Genomic DNA, 20,241 nt, shown 5'->3' with positions numbered 1-20,241 from the left:
TAAATGTGGGATGTCTGTGAAACGCTAGGATGTCTATGAAGCCATGTCCTGAGCAGGTGCAGGAAGGATCTGGTGTGCCAGTGGAGGAGCTTGGCCTTCGATGGGAGTGTGAGGTGTGGGCAAGCCCTCCACGCAGCAGGAAGGAAGAAGGTGTGTAGGAAAAGATGCACGGTGCCTGGAAAAGGGTGCCGTGAAGACCTGAAGAAGCTCTCCTGTAACTACTTCTATTTTCTCAGTAAAGTAGAAAGCCAGGTCAGCGGCTGAGAATGAGGGTAGGAGAGAAGGTGTAAAGAGGCTTTGAGATACAGGAGAAGGTGTGAAATAGTCTTCTAGGACAGTGATAATAAATTTCAACTCATGGCGGGAGCTCCTGGGTAGCTCAGTTCATTAAGCATCTGACTCTTGATTTTGGCTCCGTTCATGATCTCCTGGTTCGTGGGATAGAGCCCCTTGTCTGGCTCTGCACTGACAGCCTGCAGCCTGCTTGGGATTCTCTCTCTCTTCCTCTCTCTGCCCCTCCTGCCCTCATGTGCGCATGCACTCTCTCTCAAATAAATAAATAACCTTTAAAATAATAACAAATTTCAACTCATGACCTAATCGTGGGACTTAAAAAATCAACTTAAGGATTGGAGATCAACTCAGTGATTTAAAACAGTAAATAGAATTTAAAAGTAGAGTTCATTGCATGTAAAAAGAGTAAGAATTGCTTAAAGCTTTCTTTCAGGTGCACATGTATATGTGTATGTCCTAGGTTGTAGCAAAAATATTTTAAAGACACTGGCCCGAGACAGTGGTAGAAAATGATCGAGAGACTGTCGAACAAGGTCAGGGACCGAGTTGACGACCATATAGTTAACAGAGAATACACCCTCCTAAGATTTTGGCATTGGATCTTCTAGAACACCACAACCACCCTCCCCTTCCTCTGGCCCACCTGCACCTCCACTATAGGAAACCTTTCTGCTTGAATATTTTCAGTGATGGCACGCCAGTTTGAAAGATCGAGATTTCAGGATGTAACTTTCCTCTCTATGAAAAAAATGGAGTTGTCACAACACTCTCTAAGATGTTAAAGTGGTGGGCAGAGGGTCTGGTAGTTGGATTTTGGAATTTGGTGTACTTAATACGAAATTTGACCTTACTATGCACTACCAAACATGACAGCTTTTCTCTCGTTTTGGAGGTCTCTAAATCCTCCAAAACAAAACCAGTATCAGATCACCAAGAAATCTTGTTTTTATTCAAACTTTAGCCCAGAATTGTAGCATTTGGCTTGTAAATGTATGCTCTCTCTCCTTACATTGCACTAATGGCAATTTTAGTGGATGATTGAGCTAATTTTCATGCCTATATTTTCTTCCTCTTTCAAGACTTGTTGTTGGATCGGCAGATGATTCCAAACTTTATAACTTTACTTAGAAAAAAAAAATGTGTTCATTTTTAAGACAGTCTTAAAGTCTTCAGTTGTGAAGTAGTTTTTGCCTAGCAAATATATTAATAAATAATAATTAAGAAGTTGTCAATAGATGCTGTGGAAATGGCCATTTATATTTTTAATTGTAATGAGCTCAGGTTATTTTCTAGACATTGTAATTTAGAATAATAAAAGTATTTCTCCTGTTCTATATTTTGCCTGATTGTTAAAAATGGTTCTGAGATTATTAACTCAAATCAATTTTCTACACACCTGACCAATTTCTGAACCATTTGATTTTTTTAAAAACACTTTTTCCTATTGTAAAGGCAATATCAAACTCAGTTCATTAGACAGGCTATCAGACATAAACCTTACACATGAAACATATTTTCCCTTTGCAATGTTGTTCTCTTTCTACTGTATTTATTCTGATTTACATAAATTTGAAGCACTGAAGTAACAAAAGTAGAAACGAAATTTTAGAGAGAATGAGGACTCATCACAAAGTACATTCTGCCTACATCAGTCCATTTATAACACTATTTAATCTTAGACTAGTTGCAAATCAAAATCAGGTAGAGTCTCACAAGATAAAAAATTAACTATGTGTGGTGATGGATATTAACTAAACTTACTGTGGTAACTACTTTCCAGCACATATAGATATACCAAATTATTACGCTGTACACCTAAATCCATACAATGTTATAGGTCAATTGTATTCCGATTTAAGAAAGAATTAAAATATCAAGTAGTCTGAACACCCCCTCTACTGCTTTTGGGATTAGACTGTATTCTAGGATTCTTTAAATAGTTTCCCTTCCTAAGTGCCAAGAAAAAGTTAAAACTGCAAAACAGGATCATTCTGTTATTCTTTATCTAGACCCTCACGTAATTTTTGTCATTATGTTAAATGCTTCTTTAGAAAAGGAAATACACAGGATTAGTGTCTCTGCTATTGCTTCCAACAAGAGCTCTACCATGGAAAGCTCTTTCCCCTTCCATTTTGCAAGCCTCAACAAGTCTGTTGCTGAGTCAGAGCCTCCTTTTTTCCCTGATGTGAGAAATCTTTCTCTCTTGAAAACTCATAAAGCTTAGGAAATGTTTGAGTCTCCCTGGGGGGGAAGGGACAGGGGAGCCAGAATGAACGTGGTGAGGAGGAGTCCCTCACACAGCAGCCCTGACGATGGCACATTGAATGCTTTTGTGAAATACGAAGACTTGGACATGGCCCAGGGTTACCACGGGAGCTCGCCCCGTACGTAACCTGTTATATGCATATACGTGTGTAAAAAGCCACCCGGAGCCTGGTTAGGTTCCTGGGACTCTGCTCCTCAATTGCTATAGTGAAAACGTTTGGTGTACAGCTGAGGGTTCTTGTTTGCCCTGCAGAAAACACCTTCACGCAGCTGCAGGAAGGTCCAAGGCAGCACACAGCACGAGAAGCTAAATACGGAAACCAGCCCGAGAAGGCGCTTTCTAGGGCGACGAGAAGCGAGGACACGTCCAAGACTGGGACATGGTGGGGCACGAGGTGCGGAGAGAGCCGCTCGGCGGTCTGCAAGGCAGGCAGAGCCCGCACGATCTTGCCGGCCTAAGGACCCCAACGGCTGAGCCTGGAAGGCGAGAGGGGCCACGGTCACTAGGAGCCGCTCCCGGTCTGGTTCCCGGGCCTCAGTTTCCCCCGCGGGCCCGCGCCGCCCTGGGAAGCCCGCGTCCCAGCGGCCAAGCCTCATGTGACCGGGGGCGGGGCGGAGGTGACAGGAAGGAGGCGGGGCCGCGAGGGCGACGGGGGAGAGCGCGTGCGAGCCCCGCGCCGGGAGGGGCCGTTGCCCAGGAACCGTCGCCGCCGACGGCTCGCGCACGCCTTCGTGCGCGCGCGCGCCGGGCGCTCGGTCGGCCGCCTTCCACCGCCACCGGTCTCTCCTTTTCCCTGGACGCCGAAGGGGCCGGAGGACCGAAGCCGCTCGCTCTCGCGCTCCCCCGCCTTCCTGGGAGCGCAGGCGCGCCCCCGGCCGTGCCTGCATATTAATGAGGGGCGGGGCGGGGGCGGGGCAGCGGGGGCGGGGCAGCGGGGGCGCGGCGGCCTCGCGCCCGCGCGTGCCGGGACGCACCGCGGGGGGCGGTGCGATTGTGAGGTGGCGCTGACGCACGTTCCGGAGTTCTTAAGCGGCGAGGGCGGCGGCAGAGGCGGCGGCACTCGAGCCGGTCTCGGGAGGCGGCGGTGACTGCCGCGAGGGGTGGCGGGGCCGAAGTAGGTGCCCCTGGCTCAGTCACGGTGTCCCTCTCTCACTGACTCCCCCTCCTTCCACCACGGCCGCGCCGCCCCAGATCCGGCGGTTTCCTAGGCGGGGCAGCGGACGGGGCGCCTCTCCTCCGGCTGCCGCCGGCCTGATAAATGAGGGACTTCGGATTTGGGGTGCTGCAGACCGCCCCGCTCCGAAGCAGCAGCCCCGGGTCCCTATTCGGCAGCGGGGCGTACCGTCCCTACGCCACGGGGCCCACCGCGGCCGCCGCCCCGCTGCCCTCCACCACGCCCTTCGGCCCGCTCTCGCCGCCGCCGTTGCCTGTCACCGGCTTCTCGGAGGCCGCCTCCCCCTTCTCTATCCCCCTCGGCTGCGGCGGCGCGGGCAGCTCAGCTGCCGCCGCTTCCTCTTCCTCCCCGTTCTTGGCGCATCAGCAGACCATGCAGGATGAGCTGCTGCTGGGGCTGACACAGCAGCCGGCGCGGCCGCTCTCGGGGGCGGCGGCCGCGGAGAAACTCCCCAACCACCACCCCGGCGGCGGCACGAACGCGGGTGTGACCCACCTCCTCCCCTCCCAGGACTTCAAACCGAGTCTGCACCACCCCTCCTCCTCCTCCGCCTCCTCCTGCTGCTGCTGCCGCACCTCCTCCCCGCAGGACTTCAGTAAGCGGCAGCAGCAGCAGCTGAGCAGCCAGAAGAGGAAAGAGTTCAGCCCTCCCCACCTTCCCCACCCTCCGGACTCGAAGCCACCGCCGCCGCCGCCGCTCCACTGCCCCGGCCGGTTCAGCCCGCCGCCGCCCGGCCCGCTCCTCCAGCCGGCGCAGCTCGCCCAGCGCCAGCAGCCACAGCAGCCGCCGCAGCCGCCGCCGCAGCAGCAGTTCAGCGTACCGCACCCGCAGCACCTCCCGCCGCAGGACTTCGCCCCGCGGCAGCGCCCGGCCGACCTGCCCCCGCTCCCGCAGCTCCAGCCCTCGCCGCCCGCAGCCCCGCGGCGCCGCCACGGAGGCGCGGGCAGCCCTCGCAAGACCCCGGCCGCGGGCGAGGGCAGCGCCGCCGAGCCCCCCAATGCGGGCTTGGCCCCCTCGACGCCGCCGGTGAACCCCGCGCCGGGCTCCATGGAGTCCCCCAACCACCCTCTGCTCAACAGTCCCAGTAACCTCCTGCCCGGCGGGGCGCTCGGCGCGGGCGCCTTCAGCAGCCTGCAGAGCCCGGACCTTCCGCACCCGGGCGGCGGCGGGGGCGGGGGGCCCCCGGGAGGCGGAGGGGGAGGCGGCTCCGCGTCGCCGCCGCCACTGCCCGGCTTCGGCACCCCCTGGTCGGTGCAGACCGCGTCGCCGCCGCCCCAGCCCCAGCCCCAGCCGCCGCCGCCGCCCCAGCAGCAGCAGCCGCCTCCGCCCCAGCAGCCGCCGCAGCCGCAGCCGCAGCAGCCCGGCTCCTCGGCCGCCACCCCGGGTGGCGGCGGCGGCGGCGGCGGCGGCGGCTCGCTCAGCGCCATGCCGCCGCCTAGCCCCGATTCAGAGAACGGCTTCTACCCCGGGCTGCCGTCGTCCATGAACCCGGCCTTCTTCCCGAGCTTCTCGCCCGTGTCCCCGCACGGCTGCGCGGGACTCAGCGTGCCGGCGAGCGGCGGCGGCGGCGGCGGTGGCGGCTTCGGCGGCCCCTTCTCGGCGGCCGCGGTGCCCCCGCCGCCGCCGCCCGCCATGAATTTACCTCAGCAGCAGCCCCCGCCGCCCGCGGCGCCGCAGCAGCCGCAGAGCCGGAGGTCGCCCGTCAGCCCGCAGCTCCAGCAGCAGCACCAGGCGGCGGCCGCCGCCTTCTTGCAGCAGAGGAACTCCTACAACCACCACCAGGTACGGCGGGCGGCGGCGGCCCGGCTGCGCCGCGGGGCCGGCGACCGGGGCGACGAGGGCCACTCGCCCAAGTGAGAGGGGGGACTGGGAGGGCGGAGGAGGGTGACGGGGCTCGGGACGCCAGTCCCCGGCGGGGCGGGCGGGCAGCGGCCACCGTGGGCTGCGAGGCTCCGGTAGGGGGGTCGCGCCGGCTGCCGCTGCGGTCGGGCGCCCCCTCGAACGCCCGGCGCGGCAGGGGGGGAGGGGGGTTGGGGCAGCGAGCGAATGGCGCCCGGGACCGAGGGCGGCGGCGGCGGCCCGGCCGTCCCTCGCAGCGGGCGCCCCGACCCGGAGGACCGCTGTCGGCGATCCTCGAGGACGGGCCGGGGGACGCGGGGCCGGCGGGCTCGGGCGGCGGCCTCGGACGAGCGGCCTGGGGAAGCGAACTTGCGAAGGAGGGTCGTGATCGCCGCAGACGGTGCGTGCGGGGAGCCGGTGACTCTTCCCCGTCGTCCAATGAGGGGACGGGCGGAAAAGAGAGGCTTTTTCCTTTCGAGTCCGTCTCGTTGCGAGTCGGCCCGCGCGAGGTCTGGCCGGAGGTGGCGGTGGCCAGGCCGGGACGAGCCGCCCGCCGCGCCCGGGGCCCCGCGCTGAGCTGTCAGGCGGCGGGAGAGGGGAGGCTCCGTCAGCCTCTGCCGAGGTGCTCCGCGAGCCGCTGGCTTTCTGCGCCTCTTCGCGTTTGGGGACGGTTTGGTGGCTGGTGAGGCCAAAACTAAACTTGAATCCGGGAATCGTGTGATACCTCGCGGGGGGGACTCACGTTTTTTGGCGGCCTTGACCGTCTCTTGGGTTACGGGGTGTGTATATTTTGAGTGGGTAATGCAATTATGAAATAACACGGGGCCGTTTTGGGTTTTTTTTTTTTTTTTTTTTTTTTTTATTCATCCGGGTCCTTTCCGATTCAGGCTCCGTTTTGTTATCTTCCCAGTACAACGTTTGAATGACCGCCGGCTTTGGTTCATTGACATCGAAAAGCGTATTTTGTTGTCCTTTTTTGATCCAGTCAGCATTTCCTGTAGTGATTCGTATGTTTAAGGTCATTTTCGTGATCAAGGACTGAGACAGAAGCAGAATTGGACCTTAACCGGTGCTTACTTACTCCTGTAACTTTTTCCATTGACCAGTTAAAGTTTTCAAAGGTTAACCTTTTAAAGGGCGAATGCTGTCTGACCAAAGTAACAAGTTGAGAGTTCTCTGAAATTAGAGTAACAGTTAACAGTCTTTCTTTCGAGTCCCCGGTGTCTCCCCGAGGAAGAAGAACGTGGCCTACAAGGATTGAAAACACGTCGTTTTGAAATAATAGTCCACTTTCCCATGATTTTCACAGTCTCGAGCAGCTGTGTCCTGTGTGTCAGGGTGTTGGGTTTTTTCCGCTGGGAACTTGCCACAGAAAACTATGGATAGGTGCTTTTGTGCTCTTGGAGCCCTGCTCTCGGCCATTGGAAGACCACGTAGGGTGGTTCGTATTTAACTGTGATCTGAGTCTTGTCAGAAGATGGTTCTCCCAGTGAAGTTTAAGAGGTCACACAGCTGCCCTGTGGAATTGTAGATCGCTGGAAGAGAACTTGAATCCTGTGTCAGCAAGGAAAGTAAGGCCCTCAAGAATGGAGTGATTTCTTCATGGTCCCCCCAGCTATGCTTTTGAACCGTGGGGAGGGCGAAATGGCAGCATATATTCATGATTATCTGGGCATTAAAAAAAAAATTTTTAATAGGTACTAGGGGTCAAGTTCTCTCAGAAAGAGAAAGCTGTCTTACACGAAGCAGGTTGCATTTGAAGAATTCTTGACTTACAGTAACTTAGTGACTTAGAGCAGCTGCACGGTCCATACTTCCTTTGGCTAAGCGTTAGCGCAAGCTTCTTGGCAATGTAATTGCTAGCAATTAGTATTTTTCAAAAACCTGCGCTTATTGCCTCGTGCTGAATTGTCCATTCTTTGGCGACTGAACTTTTTGTATCATAGGTTCTACTTTGGAATAGAATTTATTTTTGAAAATGAATGAGGTTACTGGAGACTTGTATGAAGATCTCTACTAGAATAATCAAAGCATATAGTTGTTTTTCTTCAGTATATCTCAGTGGATCCACCTATGGGTAACATCAGATAATTGCCTAACAGTTCATGGATAATTAAGTGAAAGAAAAACAAAAACACTTTAAAAGAAACTACATTAAAATTGGAGTAAAATATCTTAAAAGTTGAATACGCGATACAAAAAAAAAAAAAAAAAAAAGAAAAAGAAAAAACCAAACCCACATATTTTCCATACACTCCCTACCCTGAAAGGCGTTTTTAGTTCATGCAAGACAGTAACGGCAAATGTTATTACCATTATTCACTTTTGTAGCAGTGCCATTGGTTTTGGAAAGCTAACGTCTAAATATCTTACTCCGATTGTTACTCCTATCTATTAATTAAAGACCGGATTTTTACTTGTATGCCTAGTAGAATATGGTTGTTTTAAGATCACAATGTAGGTTCTATCTTCAAGGACCTTCGAAGTTAATTTCAATTTTAAACTATTTTTTTCTTCTTCCATACACGATTCTGAAAGGACAGAAATGTAACTGCCTGGTTCTATTTTAGCAGTTGTCATGAAATATCTGCTCGATTCATTATAATTTATAGTGGACCAGACGATGAAAACTCACCTAGCAGGAAATGAGTATGTTTTCAAACAGCAAGATCGCAAACCTATTACTTTTCGTAAACTGTTAAGCTATGCTTTATTGCCTTTACAGATTTTTTTTTAAGATTATATATATATTCTTAGCTCAGGCCTAAATTTTAGTTTGAATTGTAAACTCTTTAAATGCCTGTAATTTAAACATGCGTGTTTTTCTCAGCCTCTTCTGAAACAGTCTCCTTGGAGCAACCATCAGAGCAGTGGCTGGGGCACTGGAAGCGTGTCGTGGGGAGCAATGCACGGCAGAGACCATCGTAGAACTGGAAACATGGGGATTCCAGGAACTATGAATCAGATATCTCCATTGAAGAAACCATTTTCTGGTAATGTCATAGCACCACCGAAATTTACTCGCTCTACTCCATCACTGACTCCAAAATCTTGGATTGAAGATAACGTGTTCAGAACCGACAACAATAGTAATACACTCTTACCCTTACAGGTAAGAATGGTATGTAAATGGTCTTATTTCTAAGTTGATCTTTCAAAACAAGAAATTGGGTGGTGGTGGTGGTGGTGGTATGGTAAAACTGACAGATTAAAAAATAAAAAATTTCTGATTTTAAGCATTAATTTAAGGACAAAATACAAAAGGATAGAGAAAATGGATACTGTAAAAAATTCTCTAAACACACGGTAGAAAAGAAGCTTTCTAAAATGTAGAAAAACCTGCTGTGTTTCTCTAGTGCATATTGAAGCTTTTAATTGGCAGCTCAAGAATGCCTTAATTTATATTAATGTTTAATAGGCCACCAAAATGAGTTTCTCCTCCAATATCACTAAACTAAAATGTTAAGCAATTGTGCATAGGCTTGACTGTGATCAGCTGTGTGTATATTAAAATATACCTAGTACAGCTGTGATTATGGCAAAATAATATTAAGACTTTTTACATCCAATTAAAATTTGCCTTCACTGGTTCAGGGACTATTTTTTCCCAAATGTGGCTTAATAGTTATGATGATTAGACACTTTTTCAGGCCTTTTAAAATGTTTTATTTATATTATAGTCTAATAAAGCTATTTACAATGAGATTTTTTTTTTCTCCTGAGACCTTCAGAGGGCCAAAGATACAAGATAGAAGGAACTTTGATTGTTTTATTTTCTTTCTTTCTTTTTATTTTTTTTATTTTTTGTGGGTGGGTGTGGGGAAGAGAACTGCTTATTTCTGATGAAAACTTCTATGCTATTGAAGGTGAGATCTAGTTTGCAGTTACCAGCTTGGGGCTCAGATTCACTCCAAGATAGTTGGTGCACTGCAGCCGGAACATCCAGAATAGACCAGGTAGGCTGCACAGTGTATATTCTTCAGGATTTTGACTAGGAGTTTAGTGTTTATATTATGAGTAAGATTTATTATTAACTTTCCAATTATACCTTTTTAAAGCCTATGTCAGAGAGCATTAAAGCAATTTATTTTTAAGAGGTCACTTGACTTAAACTATTTAATATAAAATGTTTCATTTTCAAATTTATGAGTGATTTATAATTATTTCATTATTTCCAAAATATAAAATTTTCTTTTTGGAAAAAGGAATTATATACCCAAGAGCACCTGACTTTAAACATCGGTCAAACTGAACAGATTTTATCTTTGAGAGTTGTTTTCAGCTAGGGACAAAATTATGGATTTGCTTATCATTCAACTTTAAGTTTCATCAGTATTTTACAGAATTTTTTTAGCAAATGCTTGTCATGGAATCTGCTACATTTGTCTTGAGGTATATTTCTGAAAAAGCCAGTCTTCAATTTTTTTCACCTTTATAAAAAACTTCATGTGTTTTTATTCTTTATTTATTCTTTATTCTAAAATTTGTCACTGCTCCTGTATACTATATTCTTCTAAATAGTTTCCTATAGAAAAACCCTAAATCAAAAAGCTAGGAATCCGTCTTAATCACATTACTTTCAAGCCCTTTGTGGTTGCAAAATGCTATCTCTTTTCCTGCAGACTAAATTTGAATTCAAACTGGGTACCCAGTGATGAGAATTATTACAGGATGAGTGGAAAACTCAGTCCTACATGAGGATTCTTTACTACAGAGCCGAAGCTTGAATGAGCATAGACTTGACATTGTGGGATCCCACTGAATGGAGCTATGTTATCTTTAGCTAAGGCTCTTCCTTAGTTAATTTGTCAACATGAGATGATTTTACAAGTAAGGACTGTATAAATAGATGAATAATATGTTTGTAAATAGCTTTCTAACCTGGAGGGTTAGCAGTAACTTCAGTAATCTACCATTAGCACCTATTGTAGACAAGTCCTACCTATTTACCAAAATAGTCCTGCCAGGATCTCCACTTAGAAATAAGTAGTTATCTCACATAATTTATAATTTATAATTTATTGTTTTGTTAACAATGTAAGTTAGCTATCCATCTGTTTCTACCCTCTTCTCCACTCTGGCTCAGTTAGGCCATATTAGTGACATTTTTATGGTAGCCCTTTTATGTTGTTCAAATTGAATACGTAAATGCCTAGTAGATGGTATGTTTGAAGAGGAAAATTATGGTAATCATTTTGAAGGTGGCAAGGGACGTGTTTTTAGAGAAGAAGAGACATAATTATTTGAAGAGCAGGTGTAGGAAGCAGCACGAGGATCCATATATGGGGGATATTAACTATGGAGAAGAAAGAAGACAGATTAGCTGTCATAAAGGGACCCCCCGGGGGCGGGGCACTTGTTGAGAAATGAGGTTATTGAGATGCTGTCAGTGGGTGACGTGCTAGAGTGGATAGAAGTGATGATGAAAAAAGGGAAGTTTTCAAACTGGGCTCTACAGAGGTGCCCTTCCTTGGCTGCTCTGGGAGCAGGGCCTCCAGCGCTCCCACTTAGACTTCAGTCAGAGCCACTTTGTTCTTACCCATGTTATAACCGAGCATTTCACATAAATTCATTTTACCAAAAAAGATTTAGGTGCTTAAAGATAAAGTTTTTTTCTTTTGGTAAACTGCTGAGATACTAGCATTCCCTGTGGACCCTTGAAGCGAGGTGTGATGTGATGGAAATTGAAGAGTGGTGAAGAAAAAGATGGTGGAAAGTGAACTGAACTAGAAAGAAAGGAGGTCTAAAACCTGAACCTCCTTCATCTTTCTCAGTCTTTATGACATCGGAGGATACTGTTGATGGGCTTTCATCTCTTTGGGTCATAGTTTCCTGATCTATAAAAGGAGAACCTTGAACTAGATCATGGAAGGCCTTTTTAGCCAGCTCTTATACTTTCTCTGATCTATTTTGGCCATTTCTTTTCCTCCTTATCCACCCCCCCCCACACACACACACACTTTATTTTTAGAATACAAGGGTCTTAGTTTATTGGGGAGAAGGGGTGGGAATTGGACTGAGGCAGTCCAGGTGTACTGTATGGCCTCCCAAATAGGCTGAAAAGCAATGTTGTTCTCTCTTTTGAGCACCCTAAGGTACTTAACTATATAAAATTTGTTCTCTGTTTCTATCTTTCCATAAAAGGTTGAGGTATTTGAAGTTGAGGTTCTTAAAAATACAGCAACAGCTGTAAACTTCCAATTGGTATCTTAAACCATTGGGGAGTTCCTCACTATTTGGCAAAGTTAAAATTACAGAAAATTCTTAAGCACTTAAATATCTGGGGAAATATTTTCATTCTGACTTTTTTCCCCACCACGTACAACATTTTAATACTAATAAACCTCAGTTAACAAATACATTATTTTAAAACATTTAACTTTTTATTTCTTCTAGTCTCAAATCGAGTAGGCCTATAAAATATACTGAATTGTAAAACCAGAGTCTTAATTTTTGTACCTGGATACTTGAGGCCTTACCTATACCAAGAACTGGACATGTAATTAACATTCAGTAAATGGGAAAGAAATCATTCTGAAAATTGGTTTTATTTCAGTTATATATAGCATTTTTAGGGTTGGTTGGCATTCTCTTATTTTAAGTAATTATGTCCTTATGGAAAAATCTTCAAATTTAGAACTTTTAAAAACAAGGGTAAAGTTTTATGCACATTTCTGACTTTAAAATTAATGTGGGTGGGGCGCCTGGGTGGCTCAGTCGGTAAAGCGTCCGACTTCGGCTCGGGTCATGATCTGACAGTCCGTGAGTTTGAGCCCCGCGTCGGGGTCTGTGCTGACAGCTCAGAGCCTGGTCCTGTTTCAAATTCTGTGTCTCCCTCCCTCTCTGTCCCTCCCCTGCTCATGCTCTGTCTCTCTCTGTCTCAAAAATAAATAAATGTTAAAAAAAATTGTTTTTAATAAAATTAATATAGGTATTTTAATTTCTTTAAAATGCTATTAGCTAGTTACCCTTGCAAGAAATTATACTTAGATGTGTGATTTTTAATTACCTTAAAATTGAATTTTCAATTAGATACTGAAATTTCAGTTTATTTATTCATTAATACTTGAATTTTTTAAATCAAAAAGTAAATATACTTGTAGCTGAGATTATTACTTAAAGGTTTATATATGGCACATTAGTTCTCTCTAAATAATTAGCAACGTGGTACCTTTAAAGGTGTAACATAGCCATAAAGCTTATGAGATGGTATGTCGGCCTGTCCTCTAGCTAAGGGATTATGAATATATTTAGTTCTGTATTTTTGTTCCTATGGAAGTTCTTGAGTGTGTCACATAAACTACCTTAAATTCATTGAAGATGCTTTGCACCAATCTTTAATATCCAGACTGTTATGACAACATGATAGATGATAATATGGAGGTCTCTCAGAAAAATATATTATTTGGTATCTTTATTCACTTTGCACAAAAACAATAAATAGTAGCAGACCAAGTCCAATTTTTCATTCATTTAATCAAGCATTCCTTAAATTTTGGTTCTTAAATGTGATGAACCTCATTTAAGGACATTGGTAGTCATCAAACTGTAAACACTGAAAATGAGAGAGAGTGGGTTCTCTTGTAACCTGCTTACGTAATGGATGCTTTTTAAGTTTTGTATCCTGTATTCACTTCTCTAATTGCACTTGATACATTTTTTTTTAATTTGTTTATTTTGAGAGAGTGACAGACTGTGCACACCCACGAGCTGGGAGGGCAGAGAGAGAGAATCTCAACCAGGCTCTGCACTGTCAATGCAGAGTCCTAGGCGGGGCTCAAACACACAAGCCTTGAGACCATGACCTGAGCTGAAGTCAAGAGTCAGACACTCAACCAGCTGAGCCACCCAGGGGCCCCTGTACTTGATACATTCTTATACGGGTATTTTCTACTAGCCTTTTCATTTAACCCTTGTGGATACTAGTATACCTTTGGCCGTTGGGGCCTTTAAAAAAATTTAAAAAATAAATTTTTTTTTTTTTTCAGTCCCTGTCATGGCACTTAGTCAAGGTTCAGATTCATAAAGGAAGTTCAAAAACTGTTACATGCATTATGTATGAGGTAGTGTTTTAATTATCCTTGAGCTATATGGGGAGAAGTTCTGTTCTTTGCCTTTGAGAAGGTGGAAGCCCAGTTGGATGAAGAAGGGGTGTCTGTGTAGAACAACTAGAGACTGACAGGAGAGAGTAGGAGCCTGATGCTACATTGTGGAGGGAGACAGTAGCATGTCGTCTGCTGCTCATTCACCACAGTGCAATAGCACTGCGTCATCAGGAGTGTAAAATCAGTGTTTGCTTAAAATGGAGGACAGTATTAATAACAACTTTGCTGTTTTATTTTAAAGCAAAAATTGGAAAACCAAACACAAAAATGCAACAAAAGTGGATCTCTCTACTTAGCCAGAAGGATATATGTTAAAGCATCTGGTATATCTTTAAACATGACAGTAGAGGGTTTTTCCATAATCCATCTCCTTATTCTTTGAGAGAATATTTCATTTTCAAGAGGAAAATGTTCTACTTGACTATGTCTTTTGAAATGAGACAGGGTTTTGCATATTTCAAAGTAAAAATGTAACATCCCATTGAAATGTTCCCTTTTAATTAAGTTTAAGTTCTTTCTGTTGTACTAGTTTTAATATTCTTGACCTCTTTAGTTATTTTTCAGCATTTGTAATCTTTTTTTTTAGATTATCCTATTTAAGATGAGGATTTGAGATTAGATTACTTTGTTCTTTCTGTGTCCTGCAGTCTTTCTAGGACCGTATGGTTGCTTCTGTAAGTCTTTATGCCAAAAGTCTGGGTTTAAGAAAATAACAAAATATTAGGATACAAGAGATTATAGTTTTCCAGTGTTTTCTGAGCTTTGCCTGTTCACTGTTGTGGGATTCTGTAATCTCAGTTTATGAAAACCCATTTAAATCGATTCTTTGCCAGATAATTTTCATATTTCAGGTAGATTCCTCATAGTGATTCTTACTTTTGTGAAACTTCTTGGCTGTTTTCAAATAGTCACGTAGTAATAAACGTAGGTTAAGTTACATTGCTATGATTTTCCATATGTAAGCTAATCAGCTTTGGTGTGTTTATGTTTTCCTTAAAATGGTTTCGGGATTTTCATTTAGTTTTTAAATTAATGGCAGTTTTTGTGAACACAAATTTTTCTAATATCCTTATTTTAGAAAAATGCATGAGTATTTGTTTTATAGTCAGATTTGTTTCTGTTGTTTTTTCCAGAAGTTATATTTTAATACCCATACTTTATTTAATGGAATTACCTGTATTTTTTTAGACATGAGCCTACAGGTTTCATTAAGTCTAGAAAGTGATTTTGAGGTGTCAGGAGCTCTTTGCCTGGTGAAGGTTATTTTGTGTTCAGTGCTTTAAAAATCATGTGGGATGCAGCAGATGCTTACCAAAGTATAAGTTGGCTAATATTTGTAAAATGACTTTTTTCTCTTCTTTACTAAAGCAGGAGTTTGTTTCATTATGAAAGACTTGAAATGCAAGGGAAAATAGGGACCTGATATGTGGGCATTACCCTATTTCAGTTCACCGTAGGCATTAAAGCTAAAGCTATTAATACGCGCCGCTTTTTTGAATAACCGTTGTCGGTTGACTATCTAGTGATTGCTGATATTTATTGAATAGCTATTTCCCTTCTTACCTTAAGTAATTGCCCCTGGCCCATTGAGAGTACATATGGAGTCACTTCAATGATTTTACTCTAAATTTTGCTCTAAAGCAGGATCAAACTCAAACTCCTTGAATGGAGTTGGAGTGTGACTAAAAACCAAAAAACAAAAGTCATTTGGGTGGTGGTGAGAGTCACCATTAAGTTCATAGGTCTGTTAAGGATGGGGCGTAGTCTGATTCTGTTAAAGAAAACATCAGCCTGAGAAGATAGCCTTAAACCATAACGTATTTTCTTTGTAAGAATTTAAGGCAAATAGAATATAAAGTATTTATAATACATCTTAGAACCTGTACGATACAGCATACCTAATGAGGTTTCTTTGCTTAATTATGTGAACAGTTTTTATCATGATAGTTTACATTTTTTAATTCTGTTAATTCTATTTTAAATACATCTTTAATACGTCTTGTCTTAGTTAACATTTGAGTCCTTATTCCTGGGGGATTTATGGTCCTGTATGTAGTCTTTGCCCTCACAGAGCTCAACTTAAATTTGCAAAGTTTTTTTAGTAGAGTTAGGGTACTATTCATTCAAAAATATTTGAGAGCCAGCTGTATTTCATAATTAGAAGGTCCTTACCCCTAATTAGCTTAGTTTAGTGGGTGAGGCAGGAAAATCAACAAATTAATTATGCATAAAGTAAAATGGAAGCACAGAAGATGGAAATATTTGGAGAGACTAGTAAAATTGTATGTAATTTTTGTCCAAGGGCCATGTTCTTCTCTATACTGGTTTTATTTCATTTATTACTTAGTACTTTGAGTCTTTTGATTTTCTTATATGTCTATTTGCTTTGCTGTGGCTTTTCTATTATTAAGGTGGACTTTAGGCCTTGTCTAGTCTGACGTAATTTTTTTCTTTTCTAGAAGATAGAGCAGAGCCTAAAGAGGTTTAGTAAACTATAAGATGAAGAAGTCCAGCACTTCCTTAAGTATGGTTTCTGGACTAGCAGTCTAAGTATCACCTGAGAACTTACTGTAAATACACATTCTTAGGGGCCTCTCTAAACCTATTGAATTTCAGACTCTGTCTCAGCAGAGTCCCAGCAGCCTGGGTCCCAGATGATTGTGAAGCATATGCTCATGTGTGAGAAGCGCTGTTGTAGTTCAGTGATTATCTGTGCCTCCTTCACCAAAGTCATGTTAATGATGTAAAATAAAGTAAGTAGGGGCGCCTGGGTGGCTCAGTCAGTTGAGCGTCTGACCTCGGCTCAGGTTATGATCTCACCACTAGTGGGTTCGAGCCCCGTGTGGAGCTCTGTGCTGACAGCTCAGAGCCTGGAGCCCGCTTCGGATTCTGTGTCTCCCTCTCTCTCTGCCCCTCCCCTGCTCGTGCTCTGTCTCTCTCTGTCTCAAAAATAAATAAACGTTAAAACAATTTTTTTTTAATAAAAAAAATAAAGTAAGTAAAAGACAAGGAGTACCAATGTAGCTGTAGCTGTATTGTGGTCATGCTGGAGTAAGAGCTCTGGCCTAGCATTGTGTCTTTAGTATTACTTTGCACACTTCTAAATTCCTCAACAGCAACTTGGTTAGTCTATAATACTGATTCTGGCCCCCTAGTTTTAAAAAGTTCACAACCCTAATTTAAACCTCACGTGGAGTAAATAAATCAACATATTTTCACGAAAGCTTCTTAGGTTTGTCTTCAGCTTTCCAAAAGACTGTCTCTAAATCATCCCTAGATTGTGGACTCCTTTGGAAAACTGATGAAAGTCATAACCCTTTTCTTCAGGAAAAAAAATATGTGTACACACCCATACAGGATATTGTACATAATCTCAGAGATTTCATGGTCCTTCTTGGAGCTCATGCAGGTTAAAAAATGCCTAATTCTAATTTCTGCAAGAGTTTTTCCCCTACTTTTCTGATTCTTCCCTTTTTCTGTGCTAGTCTTTTTTTTTTTTTTTTTTTTTTTTTTGGAGAGTTAAAAATGGCCCGCCCTGACTCTCCTTCATATACAGACACTTATACAAACACCTACACACACTTAAATGGGTGGGGGTCACCACTGAAATTTTTATTTGTTTGTTTGTTTGTTTTTGGTGACTTAGGGGGCATGGGCCAGAGCTTGCTGTGGTAGTTCCCTATGTGTATTTGTTCAAGTACATTGAGGGTGTGTTGGGCAGAATAACAGTATAAATTCGTTAAGCATTAAAGAATCAGATTCCTTCTAGTAAGCAAGTTGAGAGATTTAACATTTAGCAAACAAGACTCCCAGCTACACAAAAGACTTTGTTCTGGGACTTGATGAGGCAGGAAACTTGGAAGGTGGGAATATTGTCATCCTTTTCCTCCCTCCACCCCCTGCCTTTTTTGCAGGGTTTGGAGGGAAAGCGGATTTAGAAATGCAGAGACCAACATGTGAGAACTTCAGAGAGCAAGATTTGAATATCAGTATTCTAGGTGTTAGTCTTTGTTCTGATATTAATAGTTTCATTCTTTTGATTTTTATGGTATGAGATGTTTATGCATTTATTATTGTGAAATTCTGACCAAGTCAAATAATGTGTGCCCCGTTTGATAGATATTTAAAGTGTGGTGCCATTATGGGATTAATTCCTTTCCCCCAAAATATTTATTTTTCAAGTGCCAGTGTCTTCCTGGATATATGAGAAAAGTATAGAAGTTAAAGAACAACTAAAACTGCTTCCTACGTGTATAACATTTCACAAATCTTTTTAAGTTGAGAGTGATAACAGTAGCAATTATTTTACTGTATTAATGCTGCCAGTGAAATACGATTATTTTTGCTTTGTGATTTTGGAGATCTTAAATGTAGCATTCTCTCCAATACAAGAGATATTATAGCTCATGAGATCTTTAGCTACTGATACTGTCTTGGGATGCAGACTGATAAGTAATATATTAATCAGATGTCCTCTTTTATGTAAGAAGGTTTAGATGGTATGGTATATTTATCATCAGTTTTTGAAAACTTGTATAGATCATATTGAGTCTATTTTTTTCTCTTCCTTTAGGATCGAAGTAGAATGTATGACAGTTTGAATATGCACTCTTTGGAAAATTCCCTTATTGATATTATGAGAGCAGAGCATGATCCTCTTAAGGGTAGGTGGCTTTTTCTTTTCTTGTATCACCCACCGCTTTGTCTCACCATTTTATGTAGGAAAATGAGCACTAAGTAGCACTTACGTTATCTATAAAATTGTACTATGTTTGTTAATAAAAACCTTTGTGAAATGTCATACTTTTTCCTTTGTAGCTTATATAGATACCTGCTGATTTATGCAGAGAGAAATGTAAACCTGTGTCTCTTGTTATTCAACAAACAGCCACTGTTTAGAGATATCTTGCAGTTTACCAGAGGTTGAAGAAAGGATCTAAAATTGTTTAGTTCAGGGGCACTTGGGTAGGTCACTGGGTTAAGTGTCCGACTCTTGATCTCAGTTCAGGTCTTGATCTCAGGGTCGTGAGTTCAAGCCCTGCACTGGGCTCCACGCGGGGTGTGGAGCCTACTTTAAACACAAATGAAAATGAATGAAGAATAAATACATAAATAAATCTGCATGCACCGTATTAGCTTCAGCCCACACACTTGAAAAAAAAATTATGAAGTAACTTTTCCAAAATTCTATCAAATGCAGAAATAAAAAAAATGCCTTGGAATATTTGTATTTACAGTTCACAGTGATTCCAACCTAAAATTGTCCTTTCCCCATTTTTCTTCTACCATCGTAGGATTTTGAAAGGGGATATTTTATGGGAGCTTCTCTGAGGTTTCATACAAGTTGGGGCGAATTAGGAAAAAGAGTCAGCCCCACTGATCCCACAGTATCAGCCTTACTGTTAACTATATCTGAAGATATTCCATTAACATACTTGTTTTTATTTGTCTGTACATTACTTATTATTTTACATTTCTTTGTACAATATATCTCCTTGCCTTTCAGTAGTAACAGTGAACATCTAGCAAACTGTGTGCACTTGGGTGATAAGAGATATGTTATTTATTGCTGCATAATAAATTATTCCACAATTTAGCAGCTTAAACAACAATAAATATTACCTCACAGAGTTCTACGGGTCAGGATTCAGGAGCAGCTTAACTGGTTAGTTCTGGCTCTCTGAATCAAAACCATGTGTTACTTGGTAATTTGTCCATATTTTTAATTCTATAAAGCCAAATAAGAATTCCCTTATAAGATTTTAGCCCCAAACTGTAGCACTTCAGTGTCAGCAGCAAGGTGGTGGCTTGAGGCTGTGTTGGCAATACTGGTCAGTTATCCAAACAGTTTGTTCTGTTTCTGGATTTTGTTAGTTTCTTGTCTAATTCCCTTATTTTTAAGGGGCTTAAGAAGTTAAAGGGATCATCATTAGTGATTGTTAGCAATGTGTGGGGATGGTAATTCTCCTCCTCAGAAACTAATAAAGATTATTATACTTTGGGATTTGGGTTTTTTTTTTTGGCGGGGGGTGGGGGTGGGAGGGTTGGGTGGAGGGAGCTGCTTCTAACCAAAACCCAGTCTAGTTTTTCGAGTATCTGTATATGGGGTATTTTTCTCTTTCACTGTTATGCTGACAGTTCCAGTGGCATCTGTCTTCTATCCACTGTTTGATAATAGAATCCAGTAGTTTATGATTACGAAGAAGTTCCCTCTCTTTATTTCTTTGGTTTATGTAGAAAGAAATTGTCATTTCTCCCAGTCGTCTTTAAAAAGGCCTTTTAAAGATGTTAAGAGAAACCATTCTCATTTCAAGTTTTCTTTTTTTCTAAAGTCTATGTTATAATAAAACTGGAGAAGACTTTGAAAAAGAAAATGGAAGTAGCATAAGACCAAGAGGAATTTAATAATTAAAAAACAAATCTCAAGTGAAGGCAAAATTGTTTTGTTAGAATGGGAAGGGGAAAATGTGCTCAGTACCACCTTTAGGAATCATGGTAACAAATCTCTGTTCCTTTTTTTTTTTTTTAATGTTTATTTATTTATTTCAAGAGAGAGAGTGAGC

The 20,241-nt window shown here is 43.4% G+C and overlaps 1 protein-coding gene across 7 annotated transcripts in view; it reads left to right on the top strand.

Annotated features, from left to right (window-relative positions):
* Positions 1 to 3,680: 3,680 nt before the first annotated feature.
* CPEB2 (cytoplasmic polyadenylation element binding protein 2) overlaps positions 3,681 to 20,241 on the top strand; it is a 73,582-nt gene continuing 57,021 nt past the window's right edge. For 2 of the 7 annotated variants that reach the window (XM_030314182.2, XM_030314181.2), the window contains exons 1-4: positions 3,681 to 5,516; positions 8,404 to 8,685; positions 9,440 to 9,529; positions 18,252 to 18,342. In XM_030314182.2, coding sequence (XP_030170042.1) covers positions 3,819 to 5,516; positions 8,404 to 8,685; positions 9,440 to 9,529; positions 18,252 to 18,342 — 2,161 coding nt within the window. In that variant the 5' untranslated portion in view covers positions 3,681 to 3,818. Of the gene's footprint in view, positions 5,517 to 6,249; positions 7,145 to 8,403; positions 8,695 to 9,439; positions 9,530 to 18,251; positions 18,343 to 20,241 lie in introns of those variants that run through there. The other 5 variants (XM_030314185.2, XM_030314183.2, XM_030314186.2 and 2 more) reach the window with 3 other exon arrangements.

Source organism: Lynx canadensis, chromosome B1 (assembly GCF_007474595.2).
Source record: "Lynx canadensis isolate LIC74 chromosome B1, mLynCan4.pri.v2, whole genome shotgun sequence".
In the NCBI taxonomy this organism is placed as follows: Eukaryota; Metazoa; Chordata; class Mammalia; order Carnivora; family Felidae; genus Lynx; species Lynx canadensis.
This window is presented reverse-complemented; position numbering and strand designations above follow the sequence as displayed.